The following is a 25,523-nucleotide window of genomic DNA, read 5'->3' on the forward strand; positions in this document are numbered from 1 at the left end:
ATGGATTCTAAATTGTGATCAAGTGGGACACACAGTTTGGAAGCATAACCCTTTTTACTTTGAATTGTTACCTGTTACTACGGAAAAATTTGCAGACGCTGCATAAATCAGTCAGTCTCAGCACTGAAACAAATGATGAAGTAAAAACCAGTTATCTTCAGATATCATCAGATTATGAAATGGAATACCGCATGAGCTACTGAGATGCTGAGGTTTCCCTTCATCTTTCTTATGTTCATTTTTTTAATAGTAGCTCTGGAGTGAGGGTGTATCTTTCAGATGTTCAATTTATTATTTGACTTTATTTAGAGTGACAAAAAATGTTGCACCCAAAAAGCTGAAGCTGAATCAAGCTGAAGGAAAATTAAAGATTGCTATGGATGGTCTAAGAAAAAAACAAGAAGACCTGAGGGAGGTTCAGGATAAATTGGCTGTACTGCAACAGACACTGGAATCCAAGAAACAGGAGAAGGCTGACTTAGAAAATCAGGTATATGATGCAAAAGAGGAAGTATTGTTCTACTGATATCCAGAAAAGTAATTTAAAATTTGCTTCTTTGTCAAATGGTATTTTTCCTTTTAACTGCCAGTATGTCGAATAAGTCATACTTTTAAAACCATATTTTTATTTTGGTGAAATGGTTTTGAAGTTAAAAATGGGCAAAGAATGCCGCATAAATTCTTTAAAGTAATAGAAAATGTAGATGTTATGAATTTATGAACTGATGTCCATCTCCTACATCCTCACTCATATCTGCTTTCTTGTGAGGAGATAAATCTTCAGTGATTGTACTGAGTGTCGGTACTTTTAAAGTGTTGAAAGTTTATTTACGCCTTCTGTGCTAATGGAACTTTGAGAGTGTCTGTTCCTGACTGCTAAATAGCTGTTATGTGTGCAGAAATAGGCAGCATTTAGAAGATGGTATTTTTTTTTTTAAGATTTGCAGTATATCATCTTGAGCTTGTTTTACAAAAATAGTATCAGAATTTGAAATGGAGTCTTATTTCCTGTCTGTAGTTAAACTCAGCTCTTTGTGTGTTTCTTCTGCATCCTGATAACGGTTTGGAAGTAGAAGGGAGGGATAAACTGCACAAGCAGTTTGTCACTGTGGTGTAAATTTGCTGCTATGGTTACCAGAAGAGAGGGAGTATTGTAACAGCAGCAAGAGTTGGCATAATTTTCCTCCTATCCCATGGCTGAAATGTGTCTCCACTAGATAGTAAAGAATTCTAGCAGAGCTGGATTAAATTCCTGTTAAATCTCTCTCTCTTTTTTTTTTTTTTTTAAAAAGGATTATAAACATGCCTGGAAAGATGGCTTAGTTAAAAAACTGACAACAGAACTGCAGATTATGTATTCATAAGGATATTATTTTGCAGAAAATAACTTACCTACTTTTATGAGACAGTGATCTCTTTAAGATGTTTTTGTTTCTCTTATGACATGTATATTATTTCCTTGACTATTAATATTTTCCAGGTCACATGCAGAGCTATTTTGAATTGCATGTTTTATACTGGTCATCTTCATTTATTTGGATGAAAATGTAACTGAATAGACTTCATGTGCTGGTACTGAGATTGTTTTTGTATTTTAAACATTTCCATTATATTAAGGTGTTTTTCTCTTCAATGAAATTACTTAAGAAATCATCTGCGTGGGAAAATAATTCTTGAATAATTTTAATATTTCTGAAATGTTTTTAAAGAGATCATGTATTATAATCAGCAATTTTTTTTTTTTCATTCTAAGGTTGACTTATGCAGCAAAAAACTACAGCGAGCAGAACAATTGATTGGTGGCCTTGGGGGTGAGAAAACTCGCTGGCATGAGACTGCTGTGGACCTGGGAAGGCAGTACATCAATTTGACTGGAGATATACTTATTTCATCAGGAATTGTAGCTTACCTAGGAGCCTTTACATCCAGCTACAGACAAGTAATATCTACAGTTATTTTGTCCCCATGTTTTGTAATGATATAAATTTTATTAATTTTTCTTGTAATAAAAAGTTTGTATTTGTATATTATGTTTTAATAGAATTCATAAGTGGAACTGAAACTGAATTGTAGGATTTTGAGTTTTGTTGCTTAGACGTGGGAGAAATTCTTCATTCTCCTGTAAAGTACTTACTGCTGTGTGAAGCATGGAGTCCTTTGGTTGCTTTTCTTCTCAAAGCAATTGCCAGTAACTTAATACCTCATGGCTCTGGTTACTCCTGTTCCATTCAAGGCCTAAATTCCCCATAACTTCAAAGGGAGCTTTGGCTGGAACTCAAGAAAAAAAAGGAGAGCTTGCCACCTTTGGAAGAAGGGGCAGGTGACTCAGGAGGACTACAAGGGTGTGGGGTTATGCAGGGAAAAGATTAGGAAGGTGAAGGCCCAGCTGGAACTTGAACTAGCCGCCACCATTAAAGATGATAAAAAATGTTTTTATAAATACATCAGTGACAAAAGGAGGGCCAGGGAGGATCTCCCTCCTTTGTTGGATGTGGAAGGTAACCTTGCCACGAAAGATGAGGAGAAGACTGAGGTACTTAATGCTTTCTTTGCCTCAGTCTTTAATAGTCAGACTGGTCATCCTGAGGGTTGTCAGGCCCCTGTGATGGGAGATGGAGACAGTATGCAGAATGAAGTCCCAGTTGTTGAAGAGGTGGCAGTCACCGACCTGCTCCTTCACCTGGATGTTCACAAGTCCATGGGGCCGGATGGGATCCACCCAAGGATACTGAGGGAGCTGGCAGAGGAGCTCACAAAGCCACTCTCCATCATTTATCAGCAGTCCTGGTCAACCGGGGAGGTCCCAGATGACTGGAAACTAGCGAATGTGACATCCCTCTACAAGGAGGGTTGGAAGGAGGATCCGGGGAACTACGGGCCTGTCAGCCTGACCTCGGTGCCAGGAAAGGTCATGGAGCAGATCATCTTGAACACCATTATGCAGCACATGCGGGACACCCAGGGGATCGGGCTCAGCCAGCATGGGTTTATGAAAGGGAGGTCCTGCCTCACTAACGTGGTCTCCTCCTATGATAAGGTGACCCGCTTAGTGGATGAGGGGAAGGCTGTGGATATTGCCTACTTGGACTTTAGTAAGGCCTTTGGCACTGTCTCCCACAGCATTCTCCTGGAGAAGGTGGCTGCTCACGGTTTGGGCAAGTGCACTCTGCGCTGGGTTAAAAACTGGCTGGACGGCCGAGGCCAGAGAGTGGTAGTGAATGGAGTCAAATCTGGTTGGCGGCCAGTCAGGAGTGGCATTCCCCAGGGCTCAGTGTTGGGGCCAGTCCTGTTCAATATCTTCATTGATGGTCTGGATGAGGGGATTGAGTGCACCCTCAGTAAGTCTGCAGACGACACCAAGCTGGAGGGCAGGAAGGCCCTGCAGAGGGACCTGGACAGGCTGGATCGTTGGGCTGGAGCCAATGGTATGAGATTCAACAAGGCCAAGTGCCGGGTCCTGCACTTGGGTCACAACAACCCCATGCAATGCTACAGGCTTGGGGAGGAGTGGCTGGAGAGCTGCCTGGAGGAAAATGATCTGGGGGTGTTGGTTGACAGCCGGCCGCACCTTGAGTACTGTGTTCAGTTTTGATCCCCTCAGTGCAAGAAGGACACTGAGTTGCTGGAGCGTGTCCAGAGAAGGGCAACAAAGTTGGTGAAGGGTCTAGAGAACAAGTCTTATGAGGAGCGGCTGAGGGAATTGGGGTTGTTTAGCCCAGAGAAGAGGAGGCTGAGGGGAGACCTTATCGCTCTCTGCAACTACCTGAAAGGAGGTTGTAGCGAGGCGGGGGTCGGTCTCTTCTCCCTAGTAACAAGCGACAGGATGAGAGGAAATGGCCTCAAGCTGTGCCAGGGGAAGTTTAGGTTGGATATTAGGAAAAAATTCTTCACCGAAAGGGTTGTCAGGCATTGGAACAGGCTCCCAGGGAGGTGGTGGAGTCTCCATCCCTGGAGGTATTTAAAAGAAGGGCAGATGTGGTGCTTGAGGATATGGTTTATTGGTGGACTTGGCAGTGATAGGTTAGCGGTTGGACTCAATGATCTTAAGGGTCTTTTCCAACCTTAACAATTCTATGATTTTATGAAAACAGAATTAGCTTCTATTTCAATGAGCAGCACAGTTAAGCAAGTTCTGAAAGTGGAGTAATTCTGTACAAAAAGAGACAAAAGATACAGCAGCTCAATAACAGAGCAGATTTGTGCCTGCAAATCTTAGTGAAATAAATGGAAATTCTGGATAAAAAAAACTTTGACAGCTGGTTTTAGATATAACAATTTTTGGATGATAAAGCCTGACTTTGAAAGTTTTTGAATATCAGAAGCTGCCACTGAATTCAGCTGAAGAAATTAATGCCCATTTCTTTTGAAAATCAGGTCCAGGGTATCAAAAATAGCTAAAGATTAAGGCAGAGAAAAAAAATCTATGTACTTCATTCGAATATAGAATTTGGATAGAATCATTATTGCCACTTTTCCTTCAGTGTCTTGAATCCTTCCTTTTTCCATTTTTCTTCACAAAATTTTGTACTGTTCTTTCAAATTATTCTTTTCTTCATAATGTCCGTGTTGTGATGTTACTATTTCAAAACTTTATAGAGTGACAGTTTATGGTTTGAGTATTTATAGCGTAAATAAATAGTCTGTAGTTTTTACAATTCCAAATTACATAATTTTGAGACGATGTTTTCTCTTAGGCTTAAAACCTGCATTGTGTATAATATTGTCTCTGGGTAGGTAGGAGTACTTTTGGTGAAACAACTTAAGGGGTGTTGAAATGTACTCCATGCAAGTGTAGATACAGGTGCAGATGATGTTCATAAAAGGCAGAGACAGCTGCATGATTATTCACTAAAAATGAATACATACTGGTTTCATCTGAAAAGTTTAGTGTAATTTCATTCTGTCTGACTGCATAGAGTTTCTTTCTCTGCGCAGCAGTAGGTATGGATTCATACTCTCATAATTGTGCAGGCACGTATTAGTTATGTATCTCTTTCAGAAATTGTTGGACAGCATAATCACTTTTTTGCAGGTCTTCATTCTTCATTTCATCTGCTGCTATGTTGATTGTTGTTTTTGCCCCCCCCATTTTTCATAAGAGGAAAAGATATATGTTGGAATATCAACTTTGTTTTATGCAAATTGATGAATCCTTCATTCACCGTCTCTGAATGTCTTTAGCACTTAGACCATTTCCCTTAATGCTGCATTTCTGCATTTTGTTGCTTGAGGCTTTGCCAGCTAACTTTTAGTTCAGAATAGTACAGCATACTTCTTTGACCTTATATGTAGCTTTCATCCAAGACTGTGCCTTTCATATGAACTTGCTATTTCTATATATTTTTCTTCTTTAGAAGCATTCTTCCTAGTGGAATATGCTTTTTGGCTTACATATTCAAAGGTGTGTGTCTTCATTATTATTATGCACTACACAAACATGTAGTTTACACAACTGTAGTGAGTTAGATGATACAAGGAACAGTGAGAAGTGACTCCAAATGACTGTTAAGTCCTGACAAGTGCTCATTACGTGTGTCCTCAGAGTCAAATAGGGAAGATTTTTTTTTTGTTATTAGAATATGTGCATTTGTTCTATACGCATTTTATAGTATAGGAGACTACTGCTGAAATGGTAAATAAAATCATACCAAGGCTCTGACTAGTAGACTTACATTTCATATATAGAAATCACATACAAAGATGTTTTTAGAGACATTTTCAGACGTTTCATACAGAAGCATGAGTTTCTTTCCATTTGAAGTATAGTGATCCTGTATGTAGCAACTGTTATGGGAAATGGGTTGTAAAGTGCATTTTTAATAGTTTGAAAATTTTGTGAATTACAGAACTTCAGTTAATATTTGTTTTATTCTTATCTAGATGCAAACTAAAGAGTGGGTATTGCTATGTAAAACAAAAGACATACCTTGTTCTGATGATTTTTCCTTAACAAATACCCTGGGAGAACCAGTGGAAATCAGAGCTTGGAATATTGCTGGACTACCTTCTGACATGTTTTCTATTGATAATGCCATCATTATTTCGTAAGTAAAAAAAAAAAAAAAAAGAAAAAGAACATTACAATGCATAATTTTCATTAAATAGCTTCTTTCAACATGCTTTTCAGTTGTTATTTTTATAGACAGTTTTCTTCTGTATATCCAGGTTACCAACCAGAGTTATAAAATGACTAATGTTGTCATGGTTTAGCCCCAGTCAGCAACTGAACATGACACAGTCGCTTGCTCACTACCTCTGGTGGGATCAGGGAGAGAATCAGAAGAGTAAAAGTAAGAAAACTCGTGGGTTGAGATAAAGACAGTTTAATAGGTAAAGCAAAAGATGCATGCGCAAGCAAAGCAAAACAAGGAATTCTTTCATTACTTCCCATTGGCAGGCAGGTGTTCAGCCATCTCCAGGAAAGCAGGGCTCCATCAACCGTAACAGTTACTTGGGAAGACAAAATGCCATAACTCTGAACGTCCCTCGCTTCTCTCTGCTTCTCCCAGCCTTATATACTGAGCATGATGTCATATGCTATGGAATATCCCTCGGGTCAGTTGGGGTCAGCTGTCCCAGCTGTGCCCCCTCCCAGCCTCTTGTGCCCCTAGCAGAGCATGGGGAGCTGAAAAAGTCCTTGACTAGTGCAAGCACTACTTAGCAACAACTAAAACATCCCATTAGCAACAGTGTTTTCAACACAAGTCCAAAACATAGCCCCATGCTGGCTACTATGAAGAAAATTAACTCTATCGCAGCTAAAGCCATGACAAATGTTTAAATTTATAAGAAAGACTAATAACACTTTTTAACTTTATAAAGTTCTTAAATGTGTGAATTCACTCCTCTCCTTTTTAACTTCTGTTGATTGCTATAATGATACCTTTCCCTCCCCCCCCCCCCCTTTTTTTTTTCCTTTTTACAAACATGCTGCACACTGGATTCAGTTTACAACATCCTAAAATGCTTTAGGAATAGAATTTTGAATACTATTCTTGCATAATCAGTAGATATGGAAGTAATTCTCCTTTAAGAAGTTAAAAGGTCTAATTTTAAAGAAATATGCTGGCATCTGGTGCTACCAAGAGCTACTGAAGATTATTTTGCTAATTTTTCTATGAGAATGACACACTTTTCCCCTAAGCTGGCACTCGAAATACTATAGATAATGTCTTGGTTACTTGTCTATAAACAGTTTCCCAGTTTTTGTTGCCAACTGGTAGGAGATTTTAACATGCAGGCTTGTAACATATTTAGTGTATAAAGCCCTGACATTTTGGAAGTGTTGGTTTGTACACTGATGCACTGAATATTTGTTTTGCTAGGGCACAGTAACGAAAAAACAACAAAAGGCCAAGGCCCATGTATATCTTCTACAGAAGGCAGTAAAGGAGGTGCAAAACGTTAGAATGGAGAGAATTTCTAATCCCCTTCCTTACAGAGGGTGATCCCAACCAGCTCTTGCCAGTTTCTTCCTCCGTTTCTTGCCTTTTATTCTATGTACTGCTAAACTGCTTCAATAAGAAAAGGTGAGATAGGCCTTCGCTGCAGTAACTCCTGATTTCAGAAAGGTGAGGATTCTCATCTTGTCAGGCAGTTGGGAGTTAGATGTGGGTCTTCCTTATCCATGTGATAATTTTAGATACTGGATGAAGGGTGGAAAGGTGTATCTATACTGACAATTTGGAGTCTGTTTTCCTCAGGGCCTTGTTACCTTAACTGTCAATGCTTCATTCAGAACAGTCATTCCTAGGATTCCTTCTGGAGCAGAACAACATGACATATTCCTAGAAAAAAGCAGAGAGCGCTTTGATTTTTGGGTTAGTGTAGGGACCTTTTAAGTAGGCATTATGAATGGGGTGCCACAAAGTCTTCCTTGCACCCAGTCCAGTCCTCAAAGAACTTTAAAAAAAATTATTAAAATATGAATTCATAGCAGAGACTTGATTACATCATTGGAGTGCTGGAATTTACTAAATACTATTTATAGTTAAAAACGTGGCAGTTTCAATTGTTGCTCCCTGTTGTCATGTGGATAGTATGACAGTAGTTTTATCACGAGTTGAAGAAAGTTCTGATGAGGGAAGAAGGTTTTATATTTAATTTTGAAATCCCACCCCCATCTTTTTTTTTTAAATTTTCCCTTTTGTAATTATCTTAAGCAGCATCCAAAGAAAATACTTTGACTTCATCTAATGATACATTGTTTGATCTAAAACATTTTTGAAAATTCTGCATGTTTAAAGATATTCTTCTTTGAAAAGTGAAACAGATTCTGAAATCTCAAAATTCCTCATAGGAAGGAAATATGGATCTCATGAACTCTAAATCTAATATTATTGCCTTTCACCTTTAAGATGATTCTGTGTTCTTATGAGGTGTTCTAATATGCGCAGATCTGTGTCTCACATCAACCACTAGAATTACGTTTGTCTGGGCAGAGTTCATCTGACAATCTATCAACGTCACAATCAGTGCAAACATCAGTGATTTGTATGACAACGTATAGTATGGGAACTGACAGTGTTAATGTTTAACGTTTTAACATCTAGAAGTACCTACAGCTTACTAGTGATAGCTTTAGATTAATATGCCTACTGATGACTGAGATATGTATGGCCCTGACAGTTTTGTTAAATACAGAGCTGGGTGCTTACAATAGGCTAAACTTTGTGAGATTGCATAAGCAGTTATGATTTTCATTTGGACTTGTGTTTGTTATGACTGTAAACAAAGAACCTCTCAGTTCTGTCCGGTAGGGTTGCTAATGCATTGCTGCTGACTTGTAGCTTTTAGGTTTTGTTCTTAGCACAGCTGAAGCTGAATTGACTGTGGAACAATGTTGCTTTAACTGTTCTTCTGTTTGTGACTGCTACCCATTTACTTCATGTCTGTTGGTTCTCTTTTCTGTATAATGAATAAATAATTCTTATAATTCTTTTCCACAGCCAGGTTAATGTTTATCAAGTCTATGATAACATGTACCTAACATCTATGCATCTTTTTTGCAGTATGCTACTGCAGAAACTTACTAATATAAATCTTTAATTTTTGCTACTGTTTACATGAAAATTCTTCTCACTGTTTGAGGAGTCTAATGTTGTATAGCACTGGTGAATGAATACTTCTTTTACTGTACAGTGAATGTTAGGTTATTACACATAACTGAAATTGTATATTATCAGGTGAAACTTTGGAAGCATATATGTGTGGATAATACTTCAGCTTTGGCAACCGGATAGGTGACAAAGTGCAAAATGAAACAGATATGACAAAATTAATGTGCTAGCTAAAGAACCTCAACGTACTTTAATTTGACTTCAAAAATCGGCATTGATTGTACTTCTGGAAGCAAAAATGCTTATTGAAGTTAGAAGGATGTATGCTGGGATTATGGTTGTAAATGTAACTTTTTAAAGGTAATTACTGTATTAATAATTCAATCACTCAGGCTAAACAGTTGACAAATGTTAATAAATGCAACATTTCTACAGTACATCCTAACACTTGACTTTTACAAAGCTTTGATAAAAATTCTCTTTTAGCTAATGGAAAGATGATTAGCATTTTAAAACTAAATAATGATAGCTTTTAATTTTGAAATGTGAGATAGAATCTACCTCAAATTGATGATATATATTATGCCTGTAGTTATGATTTTATGGCTAGATGAATTTTATGTTAGGACCTCAGGAACCATATAAAATGCAACCCAAGCTTTTTATAACAACAATTTTTTTTAAAAGCAGAATTAGAATGCTATTCAAGGATAATTTGCAAACATACACAGTGACTGCTTAGTCATTCCCATCAACAAAGAAGGATTTTGTTGTTGATGAAAGCTATGTGTGTTTGGCTGTTATCAGAGAACCATTCTTTAGTTATTCAGTCTTAAGTATTTCCTGTCTGTTGTACAGTAAGACTGAAATGGGATATGCTGAAAATAATACGTGAATGAAACTTTGGAGTATTTAGGAAACAAAATACATGCTGTAGGTTTTGGCTGAGGTTTCCTCAAATATTAAATTCCTGTTTTAAAATAAGAACAAGCAAAATTATTATGAGCATTATATAAATGTAGTCTGTTTTAGGATGTGCTTAACATGTATGTTTACTATGTTCAGTTTACAGTTTGCAATTGCTGTATCACCTTGTATCATCTTACTCTTAAAATCACCTGGCTGTATATCCTTTGGGGTCTCTCTTTGGGTTCGCAGAAGCAACTGAACAACCTAGCAATTTGGGAGGTCAGCAATTCTTTCAGTACACTTTGGATCCATTGGTGAACACTGTTACCTACTGCAAGATTGTCTTCTGACACTGCTGATGCTACTGCCTCTTCTGACAGATCTTCAGATTTCGAACCCTCTGTTTGCTTCTCTAGACCTACTGTGTTACCAAATTTGTCATTATCTGTATTTATCAAATTATTCAAAATACTTGTAACTTTACAAAGCCCACATTTTAACTTGCTTAATGTCTGCTTAGATATTGCTTAGATATTACACTGTCCTGGTGGATTACAAATGCATTTCCTGAATCTTTCAATGCATTTTACCTGTGAAAGCTTTCTTCCTTCATGGGTAGGCTGGACATGGTCTCTTCCAGTTGACCCATTTTCTTAAATGATATCTACATCTAAAGAAGGGAGAAGAAAGCCATCCTCCTTTAGCTGGTGAATGGTCACTCCCAAGTGTAGTTTGTGATCCATAACACAAAAGGAACCTCTGTAGCATCCCATGTATAATCTCAGGCTACTGCCACACATGGTAGATTTCTCTTCCAAAACTTTCTTTCCTAAACTTCTGCTATCTTGCTTCCAAAATCTCCATTTTCAGTCCAAAGAACCTAAGGTGCTTGTGCTCCCTATTTTCATATATATTCCTTATTCTAGGGGATTGCATTTATTTGGGCACATTTTATTGTGCAGAGCTTCTGCAAGCAGGATCAGTCTTTTTTCCTGACTACAGACTTATTTTTTCACTAATATGCATACGAGATAGGACTAACACTACTAAGCTAAACATCAGTTTGCTCATAACTACATCAGGAACACTTTATGAGTTTGTGCTAGCCAGAAGGCTGCCACTGAGGTACGAAAATGTCAGCTTCTGTTGCATTTTGGAAAGGACTGGTTGAAACTCGATCTTGCTGAGCTGCCAGATCTGATATCAGTTGCCAAAAAACAAAAAAACAGTCTCTGTTTTTTCCTTCTTTCCAAAGTTCCATAACTTCTTGTGAGTCACTATTGCCAAGCAACCAACTTCCCTTCCAGCTTGGTTTTCATTTTTTATATCTTACATAGTTTTGCTTAAAAAAAAAATTTCAGTATTGATAACTGAGTCATACAGCTGTGCTTCACAGAACTGTATCTGAGTCACAGATAGCTGAACCCTTGGATTATGGGTTACATGCATGTTATTATGATTTATTTTATTTACACATGTATAAATAGGCCTTACAACTACACATAGTCCTTAATAAGAAATTTATGGAGTAGAAACTGTAACAGAGACTATAAAGGATTCTCTTTCTTAAACTGTGCTTTACCTGTTTTAAAATTACTCTCTTGAAAGAAGATCAAGGTTGCTAATGTGTTACACAGTTTTGCCTTCCAGCAATTTTAAAACTATTAAGCCTGTAAGAACTTAGATGACATTGAACTAAGTTTATCTGAGCATTGTCTTTGAGAAGTTACGCTGTATCTACAACTTCTTGTTCTGTACCTTTTTCTAATTCAAGGCTTATCGCTTTCTGTTGACAATTTATGGAAACCTTTCATAAAACATTACTCTAAGAAAAGGTATGTTTGACGATCAGAAAAAAATTATATTGTCTTTTACCTAATTGCATACATTTCATCTTAGTATTTTTAAGGAAAATAAGAATATGGATGCAGACACATTTACATTGCAAGTTTTGTTTGTGAATCACAATTTTTCAAGAGAGGTTCAATTTCATAAAAAAAGATTAATAATAAATAATTTGTCAGTGTCATTGTGCGTAAGCTAACTTGTAATAATGATAGAAGCCTAAAAGTAGTCTAAAAGATTTATTTTTATGCTGAATCTGGAAAAAAAGTTATTGCTGTTTTTTTCCTTCCAGTAGTAAACTATATTATATCTCCTGAACAACTGGAATCTGACTGGGCCTCTTGGTCCAGATTTTTAGGACTACCTTTATTTTGGAATTCTCACTTCTGCCTGCTTAGATGTTTTTTAATTTAGGTGATTATTGCTGTAATTGTAATTCCCATTAAAATGTGTCACTAGTCTTAGATATCTTGGTAATATAACTACATGTGGTAGACGATATTGTAAAAAAAAAAAAATTAAAAAAAAATCTGTGAAGTAGTAACTAAATCTGCCAAAAATAAAATCCAGAAGTTCTTTGTGTCCATTGCTGCTTAAAGATTAGGGATTAAAAGGTAGATACATTTGAATCTGCTCATATATTTCCCTTTATACTAACTCTAAAATGTCTCTTCAGTGGAAAATTACATCTGTTTTCCCCTGCAAATGCTCACTTATGCACATGATGTTGTTAAAACTGATCAACATTTCAAAACTTAGTGTGATCTTTTTATTTTGAAAGTGTTATAAGATTAAATGTGATTAAACTCTCTAGGAAGTAAGAAGTCTTATTCTAAGTACTTTCTTTGAAAAAGAATTATTTTTTGTAAACAAAGAACTTTGATTCATCTATCTCCAGTTAAACTCATCAAGGATTATACCTGAGTATGTGCCTACTATGATTTAATACTGATGCACTTTTGTTTTAATGATGAAAAGGAATAAATTGCCTTAAGATGTACTTTGAGGTAAACTTTTGAAGAACTTATATTTCAGTTTAGAAAGATTGTATTTTTCCTTTCAGGAATGCAAGAAGATGGCCTCTGATGATAGATCCTCAGGGTCAAGCAAATAAATGGATAAAGAATATGGAAAAAGCCAATAGTTTGCATATAATAAAACTCACCGACCCTCAATTTGTTACAACACTGGAAAATTGCATTCAGTTTGGCAGTCCTGGTAGGTCAATGACTAATGAAAGTGTAAATTACAGAAGAACCTGGAGGGGGCATAATTATCTAACAAATGTAACTCCAGTGAGTATCAAATGCTCTCATAGTTAAGGAAAACAGAGAAATTTTTTTCTCATTTTGAATCAAATTAGTACTATAGTAATTGAAATACTCACACCAGGTTATAAGATACTTCTTAGCACAATACACAATACAATACAATATAGTACTCTGTTTAATATGTATCTTTTAATTCCTTTATGAGATTTGCCATTTCTTTGTTTTCAGGTTACAATAATTTTATTTCTAAAAAGTAATGTTGTTTTTATTTTGCTTTTCAAGGGTATAAATACCAGACTGCTAGGCTGTGATTAGTAATGATTCTTGTATTCTCTGTAGTATCTTTATTGCAAGTAGTCTTATTACCCTGAAATAGAAATAAATTAATGAAAAACACAGTTACAACTCTAGCTATTTTTCAGTGGCTAACTGAACTACAAGTAAAGAAATGGATTGTTTATTCTCCATTATTTCTTTCTTGATTTTGACTATCTCATGAATAACAGTGAAAATTGAAGCAGACTTGGTTACCCAAAATTATTTCTGTGGCATGTGGTAATTAATTTGTTGTTACTTCCCTTTTTTAAAATGGTAGCCTTAAAACTGCTGTTCTAAGCTACTGGCAGCAGTAAGTGATAGCATGTAATTACTTTTTTCAAATTGATATAATATTAGAAGAAGAAATTAAAGGTACATTTCTTTGATTCATTTTCAGTCAGCTGAATAATCTAAGAAACAGTAATCTTATCTCTAGATATTCCTCAATTAATATTTTATTGTTTGCACACTGTAAATATGCATTCTACATATGTATTGTAAAGAAGAGTCAACTGGTAATACAAATCCCAAGAAAGTCCTACTAATTCTTATGTTATTTTGAAGTGCTACTGGAGAATATTGGAGAAGAACTTGATCCTATCCTAGAGCCACTTTTGCTCAAACAGACATTTAAGCAGTCAGGGAGTATATGCATTTGCCTTGGAGACTCCACTATCGAGTATGCCCCTGAATTCCGCTTTTATATTACAACTAAGCTGAGAAATCCACATTATCTTCCTGAAACATCTGTTAAGGTGAGAATTTGGAAAGTGACTGTGCAACTCTGTTTTAATTTTAAAATAATTCCTTGGCTAAAAGCAAGGAAGAATTCTGGCATTTGTTTATTCCTCCTCTCCTGCCAGCATTGGTTTTTGTTTTTTTTTTACACTGCTGGAAGACTGGTATTGTCTTAGAAGTGTTGACATTTCTCATATCTAATATTTTACCTTGCAATACTGTCATTCTTTCATACTGTCAGGAATGTATGTATTTATTTAATTAATTTTATCACCTTTCCCAGCCTGTATCTCCTGATGCTATTTAGTCAACTTCTATTGTAAAAATAATCACAAGGACATAGTCACCTCACACGCAAACTCTACATTAGGTTTTCATATTCATGATTTTTATCTGTAGTATAGTTAGGGACAGGAGTCTGAGCAATTCCTGGCATTGTGCCGTGTTTATAACAGATAGAAAATATATTTACAGGTTTATGTATTTGATAACTAGAATTATTCTTATTTTTCTATGTTAGGACAAAAAAGGTGGTTTCCTGCCTTAAAGAACAAAAAGATTAAAACACCAATTTTAAAGTTGCTTAGGACATATATTCCCCCTTTTATTTATTATTATTTTTGAAGGACTGGTTATAGAAAAGTATTACACATTTATACTTTAGTTAAATACAGTCTATACTGAAACACGAAACCTTGAAATCAAACCTATTATGATATTCAGTAAAATGGAACAGTAAGTTGTTTCAACAATGAAGGCGTTCTGATGTGGGAAAAAAATGGACAAAAAATAATGAAAGGGAATAACTTCTGTTCACTTCAGTGCACATCAAATCACCTAGACACTGATCTTTGATAAAAGAAAGTAATTAGGTGCATGTTCAGAAAAAAACATGAAATATGAAAGGAGGAGAAAACATCCAAAAGATTTATTCTTAGAGTACATGTACATTTAAAAGCTATATGAAGGTTATTTCCAAGGAAGAGTTTTTTTTTTATTTAACAGACAATTAAAATCTCTTAGTTGCCAGTCCACTGTCAATACAGTCCTCTGTTTTGGGTTCCCCCCCAGCATATAAAGTTTCTAAAGATGAATCTTCTCCAGTTGGGTTCCATGCAGTCAGCCATAAGTTGTTAACTGCTCTAACGAAGAGCAGTTTCTTCATGACACTGTTACCTAGTCAATTAATTAAAACCAATACTTTCATCAGTATTGATGAGTAGAGTATTTTCTTGGTTTTGAACTACACACACCAAACTATTTTCTAGCCTTCTGCTGTTAATGTGTTCATTCCCTTTCTCATGTAAAATACTATACATTTTTTGCCACTTCTTCAGCAAGAGCATGTGGATTTTTTTGATCCTTTATAAATATGTCATGGGACGGGAATGCTTTTAAATAATAATTATTTTTCCAGTTATTTTCTCATCGAGAACACGATGCCATCCTAATTCTAGGATACAAATATCTCTGTAATAATACTACAAATTGCACATGAACAAGGCCATTAAAGAGAGAAAACCGTATGTGGCAGAGTCAATAGTAGTTTGAAGTACAACTCCAGCATGTATGTTACCACTTTATAAAAACAGCAAAAATTTTATTGGTGAAAAGTTTCTAAAAACCATAAAATGCAATCTACCTGGTCTTTATATTTTTGCAAAATACTGTGCCAACATCCTATTTGAATTGGGGTGTTCAGATGGAACAATTCTGAAAACAACACCAAATTTATTTACAAAATCTGTATGTTAAGTTGGATCTGCCATTCATAGAAATGTTTTGCTCCTTCCTCTGTGAAGGCTGCTTGATGCATACAGGTATTGAATGGGTAGATCCCTCTTGCATGTAAGCATGTTTGTTCATGGACCAATCACCTGAAACACTGATATGTAAAATTTCAGTGTAATTTTGAGGAACAGAATGAAATTCTTTCCTTTCTCATCACACCCCTTTTATGGTTAACTTTCTGGGTTAATCCTGGAATTAGCTTTCCAACATGTTATCTTAAACCCTCAGCTGCAATTCTTTTACTCTCAAAGTCTGGTTGAGCATATGACATGACATTACAATCTTGTAAATGAAGAAGCATTTTAATTGCATCTGGCCATAACTGCGCTACCTTCCAAAAAAATATTTCTTCCAACAGGTAACATTATTGAACTTCATGATAACTTCAGAAGGAATGCAGGATCAGCTTCTTGGAATTGTAGTTGCAAGAGAAAGGCCAGATCTTGAAGAAGAAAAACAAGCCCTCATCCTTCAAGGGGCTGAGAATAAAAGGTATCAAGATAACTTCTCTTGCTAGGGATAGAAATAGATTGCAGTTTAAGGAAATACCACCATGGGAAATACATTTCAGAGGCCTTTTTTTTTTTTCTTGATTTAACAGGAAATTCAAGACTGCTATTTTTGAGAGCCCAAACTTAGGCTTCTGTTTGTTTTTTAGGCTGATTTGGATGTGCGCTCTTCCTCATATTCCTACTGGTTGTGCCTTTCTTCTTCTGACATGGTTTCCTGTTTTTTGGATTATTATAAAATGTTAAAGAGCTGAATTTTGGGTTGTGTAATTGCAAAATGTAACTCTTGATCATGTCCTGGTGTTATGCATCCTTTCCATGATGTTGGAGTAGGATTTGCTGTCCACGCAAATTTTGATTAGATATTCCTGGTTGTGTTTTAGAAATGTTTTTGTTGTGTGCTAGATTTGCATTGATTGTACATGGCAAAGGGCATCTTTCCCCATGGGTCAAAACATGAAACGTGCAGTATTCGAAGTGGTTTATCACCCCTCCCTTTGCCATCCATTTTTAGTCTGAAAGTGGATAATTTGTTCAGAAATTTAAGGGTTTGTTATGTAAGTTGCATACCTTGAATAGAATCTACATATTGTTTTATTTTATAGAAATTAACAGAAAACAGCTGTGATTTTCATATGTGAAAAATCTTGTATATCATTTTAGGCAGCTAAAAGAAATAGAAGACAAGATTTTAGAAGTTCTTTCAGCCTCAGAAGGAAATATTTTGGAAGATGAAACTGCTATCAAGATATTGTCTTCTTCCAAAGTTCTGGCTAATGAGATTTCTGAAAAGCAAGCTGTAGCTGAAGAGACAGAAAAGATGATTGATGCTACTCGTATGGGCTATCGTCCTATTGCTATTCATTCATCAATCTTGTTTTTTTCTATTGCTGATCTAGCCAACATTGAGCCAATGTACCAGTATTCACTCATGTGGTTTATTAACCTTTTCATCATGTCTATAGATAATTCGGAGCAATCAGAGGTTTTACAAACAAGGTAAGAGTGATAATTCGCCATTTGTAATTGGTGATGTATTCATAGTTACTCCAGAAATGTTACTGTCATTTCTTCAAAGTGTATTGCCTCAGGCATTGCATTTTGAGATATTTTTTGTACATATATATGTCAGAAATTTTTCTGGAAAATAATTTATTCATAGAAACAAAATGGTACAATATATTACAAGCGCAACATATTCCACTATTTCTATTTAGTAATTGCTACCTCAAGTCGTGTGTGAAATTACAAAGTATCAGTTAGATAAAAGTGGTCCACTTGCTTTGGTTTTATATTTCCTTTCATGTAGTAACTTTGTCTTCAAGAAACAGACAAGAAACTTTTTCACACAACTGGTGAGAGAGAATGAAGTCTTGTGACTGGGGCTCTTGACTGTAGAGTGTGCAAGGCAGTAATTACTAACCCAACCACTTTTTAAATTCAGTTTGTTTAGTGTTTTATACTTAAGGCGTCCCTCCCTCTTCCATCTTGTTCATGAGAACAGTAGAAACTGCAATCTTTAACAATCTGAATTTATTTTACAATTGTGGTTGTAAATTACAGTAGTGTATATGTACATATAATAATACGATGTATATTACAATTGCGATGGACCTCACTATTATGATCAGATTAGGATTATTCAAAATATACACTTGAAATTAATTATCTACACAGAGATTGTTTAGAGAAAGTTTTCCAATGTTCTATCACATCAATTACTAAATTCTACTTCAGTGGTTTTATTTGATCTTTAGATCACAGAACATTGTTTCTGTTACTTAGCTACTTGTCTGTTCATCAAATGAGTAAAGGATGGGAGAGGGAAACTACTCTCCCAATTTGTATATAGAACATTTTTCTAGTTAATATTGCAAATGGCAATGTCTGAATTATCCTTTACTGTCTATATTTATTTAAATACAAGTAAGTTGTAGTACCTGGTAAGGTAGTACTTAGTGTGTAGTTTAATGTGTAGTGTTCAGTTTAGTGGCATACTGGTTATGAAGGTTATTTTTTCATTAGAATTAGGTCAAGCTTTAGGCAATCTAAGTCTAACATAACTATTTTATCAAAGATATTGCTACTAATCATTTAAGCCAGAACTTCATATTTTGGTTTTTATATTTGAAGCTACATTCAAGCCTTTGACCAATAAGGCAATCTGTGTTCTGTAAACCTAGCTCTTTTACATCTCAGAAAGACCCTGTATGCCTAAATTAAAGTAAGCAATAAATAAAATAATCTCATTTTGTATCAGAACATTTCTGCCTGCAGAAATATAAAGATACAGGACCTGAATCCCAGTTGACAGTATGCATTCCCAGGGAAAGATTGTTGTAAGCCCATTTTTATAATTTTGCCCAGTGAAGGCAGAAGATGACACTAACGGAAATTTCTCTGTGAATTAATAATTCACATAAGACTGTTTGTCTTGGGCTGTCTTCACTAGTCAGGCATTCTTACTACAGGCCTGTGCTGAGATTTTTTTTCTTAATCATTCTTTTCTCATGCAAACCATGTTACTTGTGTAACTTGAAAAAGTTTACATTTTGTTGCATGGCCATCTTTGTGTCAGTACTTTGTGTGTAAGTTGTATGTATATCCATTTAACTGACGAGGAATCAGTAATTTTGACAGGCCTTAAAATGCTCATAAAAAGTGAGGAGCTTTTATATATTACTGCAGTATTATTTAAAATGGTCTATTTCTTGTTAGCTGAATGGAAGAAAACAAAAATAGATTCAAACACAAGACTGAAAAGGAGGCACAGATCAAACAACACAGCTTGTTCTCAGTCTTGATTTTCTGTCAAAAGCTTTCCACTTTTCAATTATAAGAGATCACACTTAGGTTTCTGAATGATCTTATGTCTGAAGTGCAGGGATACCCTCTGAATAGCTCCCTGCCAAGAGACTGCTGACCTAGCTACATGGAAAAAAGCTGTAGTACCTCTCCGCATCTTTGTTACACCCTTGAAAGAAGTATTTGAAGTAGTTGTGCAAATTCAGGCTGAATTTCTGTCATAAGTTTGCAGAAACTGCATTTCTAACCACCTGAATGGACTTTTCCTTATTTTAACTAGGTATTCAAGGTATTCAAACTTAAACCTTTATAAAACAATAGATGGCCTCCTTGCTTTGTATTTAAGAGAAATTATTGATAATCACAGTTTTAAATATATTTGTATTATAGTCTATTAAGGAAAATACTCTGTAGAGTGATATTAATGGGAGGTTGTTCTTTTACCAACACATGCAGGTTGAAGATTCTCAAGGATCATTTTACTTACTCACTTTATGTCAATGTCTGTCGCTCCCTCTTTGAAAAAGATAAGCTGCTCTTCTCTTTTTGTCTAACTGTGAATCTCCTGAAATATGAAAGACTGGTCAGTAATTTAACATAATTTGCAGTTTGGTATTTTTTATATATATATTACATTGCATATACAAACTATCAGTAATAGAAATATACAGGATAAGAACAGAAATATATATATAATTACATTACTTAAGCCTCTATTTTGTGGTGTTCTATTTTCATTTTAATAGGAATTATAAACATTGAAAAAGATTCTCTAAAATAAATATATAACAAACAGGTATGGCAAAACTGAGCTAGATGGTAACAGTTTTTCTAAACATTACTGAAACCAAAGCCCAGCGTATGTTACTCACTACAGTGAACTCTTCGCAAAATCTTACTGTGATGCATTCCAAGTCCTAAAAGTGTATCAAAATTAATTGTAACCATTGATTTAAGAAACTACTCATCTTTTTCAGTTGAGGTGCTAAATGTGTTTATTTTTGCACAGAATTCCTCAAAACCAAATGCTTGTACCAACTAAATTCTATTAATTTCTAGTAATTCTTTACAAAACATTTATTTACAGGATTTTTAAAATTCATATTGAAATAACACATTTTAATCATATCATCTGCAAAATAGTACTTTTGGTTGCTTGGAGTTGTTTCTTTCAGGGTAATATGGAAACATTTAAAATTTTAGAAACTTTTGAAATTTTTATATTGGGGAATATGTAGAAGTGAATTCTTTCAGGAGCTGACAGTAATAATCATGGGACACCGTTCTCCCATTCACAAGGACTTCAATTTACAAATTCAAGCCATCAAATAAATTTTGAGATAAAGGAGTATTGAGAAAGGAGTGAGACATGGAATAGGCTGGTATTTCTTTTTCATATTTAGACTTGCATTATGCGAAAAGGCTGCAAAGTGCATGGCTCTCTATATATCCAGTATTCCTTCAAACATTTTGAGATTTGAAGAATGGGTCTAAAAATCTCATCAGTTAACATTGTTCATTCCCCAGGTTAGGAATGGAGACAAGTCTTTAAATTGGCTCATATCTTAGGGTTTTTGATTCCTTAGATTTATGTTTATCTGAAAACCAGACACTAAATACTTCGGAAATAAGCCTTTGGTAGTTATAGAAAAGCTTTTTGAACTAATGCAAGAATTCAGATAAATTACTGATTTCCTACATAATGTACTAAACACATTAGATTTTATTTATTTAGTCCTGAGACCAGTGTTTTTCGTTGTAGATTAATGAGAACGAGTGGAAATTTCTTTTGACTGGAGGAATAGGTTTGGACAATCCTTTTTCTAATCCATGTACCTGGCTTCCTCCAAAATCATGGGATGAAATTTGTCGACTAGAAGATTTGCCATGCTTCACAAACATTCGTAAGAGTTTTACGCGACTGAAGGATGGGTGGAAATTGGTGTATGACAGCTTGGTATGCTAACATTCCTGATTGCTTGCATTCATAAGCTAATTAGCACATTGAAAATATTTATTCAGGGAAAAGAAAGTGCTGTCATTTTACATGGTATGTTCTTACATATATGAACGTAAATATTTAAGCAAATGGTGTGTAGTAGTAGAGTATTGCCAATTTGTAAGGTTGCTTCTGAATAGCAAATCATGATTTGAATTGAATTTGGATGGAAAAAAGGCAACAAAACCTGCAGTAGTAAGGTGATAGTGAAATTTGCTAAACGTGAGGCCACCTCTGTCCCTTGTCAGTCTATACATTTGTTTACTATGCTTTGAGGATGCCTTTTCATGCTATTACGTAGCATGCTGCTTTCCTGGATAAGTGTAAAAAACAATTATTGCCACGTAGAGAAATTGGAATAGGATTCGAGACCTGTGATTCCCTATTCTCACAGTGACCTGATACATCAATTAATGACTGACACTGCCTTTATCTAACTTCATCTCTGTTTCCTTAAAATCTAAATTCTTTAGATGAAATTTGCTCCCCATTTGGGCACTTGCTTCATCTGTAATCTGAACTCCTCCTTTTATTTTATCATACTCCCCCCTTCTGCTTCTAGATATGTAAAGAGCTTGTCGTACACATACCTCCTGAACAAATTATTTTAAAAGTTATCCTTCTTTCCTACTTGCACCATATCTGCCCATAACCACTTCCATGTTCACATAATACTGTCCATTTGTTCTAGTCCATTTAACCACTTTTCTCACCGTTAACTTAAATGATGAAAATTTATCACCAATATTCAGTCAAATGACCCAGAAATTCTTACACCCATTTCAAAAAGATTAATTTTGTGTTTTATTAATTGTAAATGTCAAGGATTTAGAAATCTTTGCTATTTAAAAAATGGGCTTAAAGTATGCAGAGAGGAAAAGAATGGATTTTTGAATGGAGATGCTCATAAATGCTCATAAGTGTACAGTGAGAGACATTAACAAAACTAAGCAGCTGCAGCTCTTTCAGTTGTCCAGATTGCAGGAAACAGGCTAATAGCAGAGATAAAGCTTTCCTTGGGCATTTACAAAAAGATACTGCAAGTTGAGTGTTTTAATTCTTCTTTGAGAAATAGTCACTTGGAAAATGAACAGAGAAATGATGGCATTTGAAAAAGAGATCACACTTTGGGATTATTGCTTTTTAAAGCAATGCCTAATATAAATGAAAGGTGCTGCCTTTCAGAAGATTCAAGGTGTGTGTGACAGCTATGTGTGCATTCACACAGCCAAACTGAAATAAATAGAAATTCCTTCATTTAAGTGGCATTCAATAAAATGAGCTCTATTGAATCAGGTCATGCGTTAACTGATAAAGAATCTAATAAACAGCAACACAGAAGCCAGGAACGTTCAGTTACTGAACCTTGAGTGCTAGATCAAAAGGAATGGCATTATCTATCACTGTCCTGATATAGAAGAGATGCTATGCCTTTTACTTGTTATGTGAAACATTTTCATTACCAATCTAGCTTTAATACTACTACTTTCATGTCAATGCACAGGATTTTTCCAAAGTGCTAGTTAATGGGTCTTGGGGAAGATTCCTTTTTGATAGCTACATTATTTTTTTTTTTAAATCACCAGTATAGCTTATCCCCAGTAATATGGAATCAGCCTTTTCTCCTGTCTTGTTAGTGACACACAAATTTAAATAAAGCACAGTATTGTGGTTTAGCCCCACCCAGCCGCTCGCTCACTCCCCCACCGGCAGGATGGGTGAGAGAATCAGAAGGGTAGAAGTGAGAAAGCTCATGGGTTAAGATAAGAAGAGTTTAATAATTAAAATAAAACAATAATAACAACAACAGTAATAATGCAGTGAAAAGGAGAATAACGAGAGAGAGGCGAAACCGGAGCCGGGGGGGAAGGGGGAATGAACAACCCAAACAAACAGCATGTGATGCACCAAGCCACAACCACCCCCCTGCACACCAACATCCCTGGTTATGACATCCCTGGTCATGACATCACCACTGGCCAGTTAGGGTCAGCTGTCTTGGCTGTGGCCCCACCCCTCACAGCCTCTTGCCCACATGGCAGAACATGGGAACTGAAGCTGGAAAGGTCCCTGACTAATATAGGTGCTACTTAGCAACACTCTGCTGCTACTTAACAGCAACTAAAGCATCAATGTGCCATCGGCACTTTAGCAGCTACAGTGAAGACAATTAACTCTATCCCAACCAAAACCAGCACACACAGTTTCATGGATGTATGTGTGTGTTAGAGAGGGCACAAAATCAGTGTTGCTTGACCCATTTTGTCATCAGCAACCATACACTGAATATGTGTACTCAAGGGAGTTTGAGATGCGCTTTTATTTTCTTACTGTTGTAGATCAGGTTTTTTCTAAAAGTAGGGGAAGACAAGACTTCAACTCCCTGATTCAAGGATACTGTGTATTTTTATCTGAAGTTGTATTGCATATCTTGAAGTACAGACTGAAACTCCGTTCTCTTCTATCTGGCTGACTTAATCTCAAAGCTACTGATGCATCTCTTCTCATGGAGAAGTGAAGAGTTTTCAGCACAGTAGCACAAGTCATTGGAGTCTTCTGTGCGACCTTCACTCCTCACCGCTTCCTAATTCACTCAGTTTTCTACAAAGCTTGCAAATTTTTAGCTGAACTCTTCAACAGCTGTTATAGATGTCAGAGACACCTATTTCTCCTATCAGCACTCTGGATTCTGATCTGAAACTAAGTGCCTAGAAGCTGGGGAAGGAGGGAGCCGGGCTTCAGATCCTTAGCAGAATGTGAGCTCTGTCATGATTTGATTTGCTAAATCAAAGTTGCTCAGAATGCAGTTGGTGCATGTCTGTCTGCATACCTGTGCGCCCAGCCCTCTACAGGCAAGCCTAAGAGGCTCACCAGCAGAGCTGTAATGTCAGCTTCCGAAAAGCTATACCTCGCTGGCACTGGACTGCAATCTAGTAAGATGTTAGCATGCCAGACAGTGACTGCTGTTACCAATCTAATAACTGCAATAACAACATAACAGCTGTATTACTCATAGGCCATTTACAAACCAAGTTCTCTGGTGCATTGTTTAACTCAATTTTCCAATTCTTGTTTTCCTGCACTCATTTTCTGCAATCAGATGCAGCCTAACTCATAGCTATCATGTGATACTGCAGTGTGATTGTGATTAATTATATTGTTATCATTGCAATATTGAAGACTGGCACTATAATTCCATTCTGGCAGAAAGATGGAGTGTAGAGTGCATTTTCAGTTTCTTCCACCTCATTCCTTCTCCATTTTCTAGAAAAAACCACTTATGGTTATTATCTTTTAAACACTTAAAAATTACTGTAACTTCTCTGCTATAAGAGAAGCTTCTTTAGATAAAGGTATTTTTAAAGTTTGCTTTTTTCCTTTTAAAAGCTTTAAGCATGTCAACCCCATTTCTGTAGATAAGAAAAAAATACATCATGGATTGATGTGTCAAGTTAAAAGATCATTTACTCTCACTGTAGGTAATTCACAAACACTTTAAACAATATTGAAATAGGTATTGTTTTAGGATCCCCAGCATGAGGATTTTCCTGCAGAGTGGAAAGACAAGTTGGGGGAGTTCCAAAGGATGCTTATCATTCGCTGCCTAAGACCAGACAAAGTACGTATGAAACTTTCACTTTATTCAAAAAGATCTTTCCATCTTAGAAATCAAAAGTACTTGCAAGTACACATTTCAACTGCATTGTCTACATCCATTCTACAACAGTAGAAAATAGGAGTTAATGAGATTTTAAAAAAACCCAGCAAGTTTGAAATTGTAATGAAAAGCTTTTTAAAACAGAAGTGTAGGCGTTTAGCTTTTGTTAAGTTTCAATATACACCCCAAAATCCCAGGAGCACTTCCTCCTTGAGACTGATTTACAAACTTTGTGTCTTTCCTTTTTCAGTACGCCTGCTATTTTTGCTTATGTAACTTTTTAAATGGATGTCATTATCTATGGTAAATTATGTCTGATCTAGGAAGATAATTTAATGGTAAGCAGGAGTATAGATAATGGAGGTGCTTAAAGGTAGTAGTTATTGCAGACACACAGATCCATTTTGTTCCATGGAAAGTGTTTTGAAGCAGAACTGTTCTGATTTGAGTATGTCTAGCTGTAAGGCTTGAACGTGGCACAGATCACAACAGGTGCTTACAGTTATGAATCTTTATTCCAGAAAAGTCAACCTACTAAAAACCAGAATATAATTATTTGCTTAGACATTTTTCATATATTCACAGGTTAGCGGGACTACTATTAGTCCACACCTAGCCATA

General features: G+C 35.8%; 1 protein-coding gene across 1 annotated transcript in view; it reads left to right on the plus strand.

Moving 5' to 3' along the window:
* The window catches only part of DNAH7 (dynein axonemal heavy chain 7), a 122,247-nt gene that overhangs the window by 79,138 nt on the left and 17,586 nt on the right, over positions 1-25,523 (plus strand). The window contains exons 45-54 of the mRNA XM_064451976.1: positions 310-490; positions 1,754-1,939; positions 5,881-6,044; positions 12,877-13,031; positions 13,967-14,157; positions 16,290-16,423; positions 17,104-17,439; positions 19,702-19,828; positions 21,008-21,202; positions 24,771-24,863. Coding sequence (XP_064308046.1) covers positions 310-490; positions 1,754-1,939; positions 5,881-6,044; positions 12,877-13,031; positions 13,967-14,157; positions 16,290-16,423; positions 17,104-17,439; positions 19,702-19,828; positions 21,008-21,202; positions 24,771-24,863 — 1,762 coding nt within the window. The remainder of the gene's footprint in view (positions 1-309; positions 491-1,753; positions 1,940-5,880; positions 6,045-12,876; positions 13,032-13,966; positions 14,158-16,289; positions 16,424-17,103; positions 17,440-19,701; positions 19,829-21,007; positions 21,203-24,770; positions 24,864-25,523) is intronic.

Source organism: Phalacrocorax carbo, chromosome 5 (genome assembly GCF_963921805.1).
Source record: "Phalacrocorax carbo chromosome 5, bPhaCar2.1, whole genome shotgun sequence".
NCBI lineage: Eukaryota > Metazoa > Chordata > Aves > Suliformes > Phalacrocoracidae > Phalacrocorax > Phalacrocorax carbo.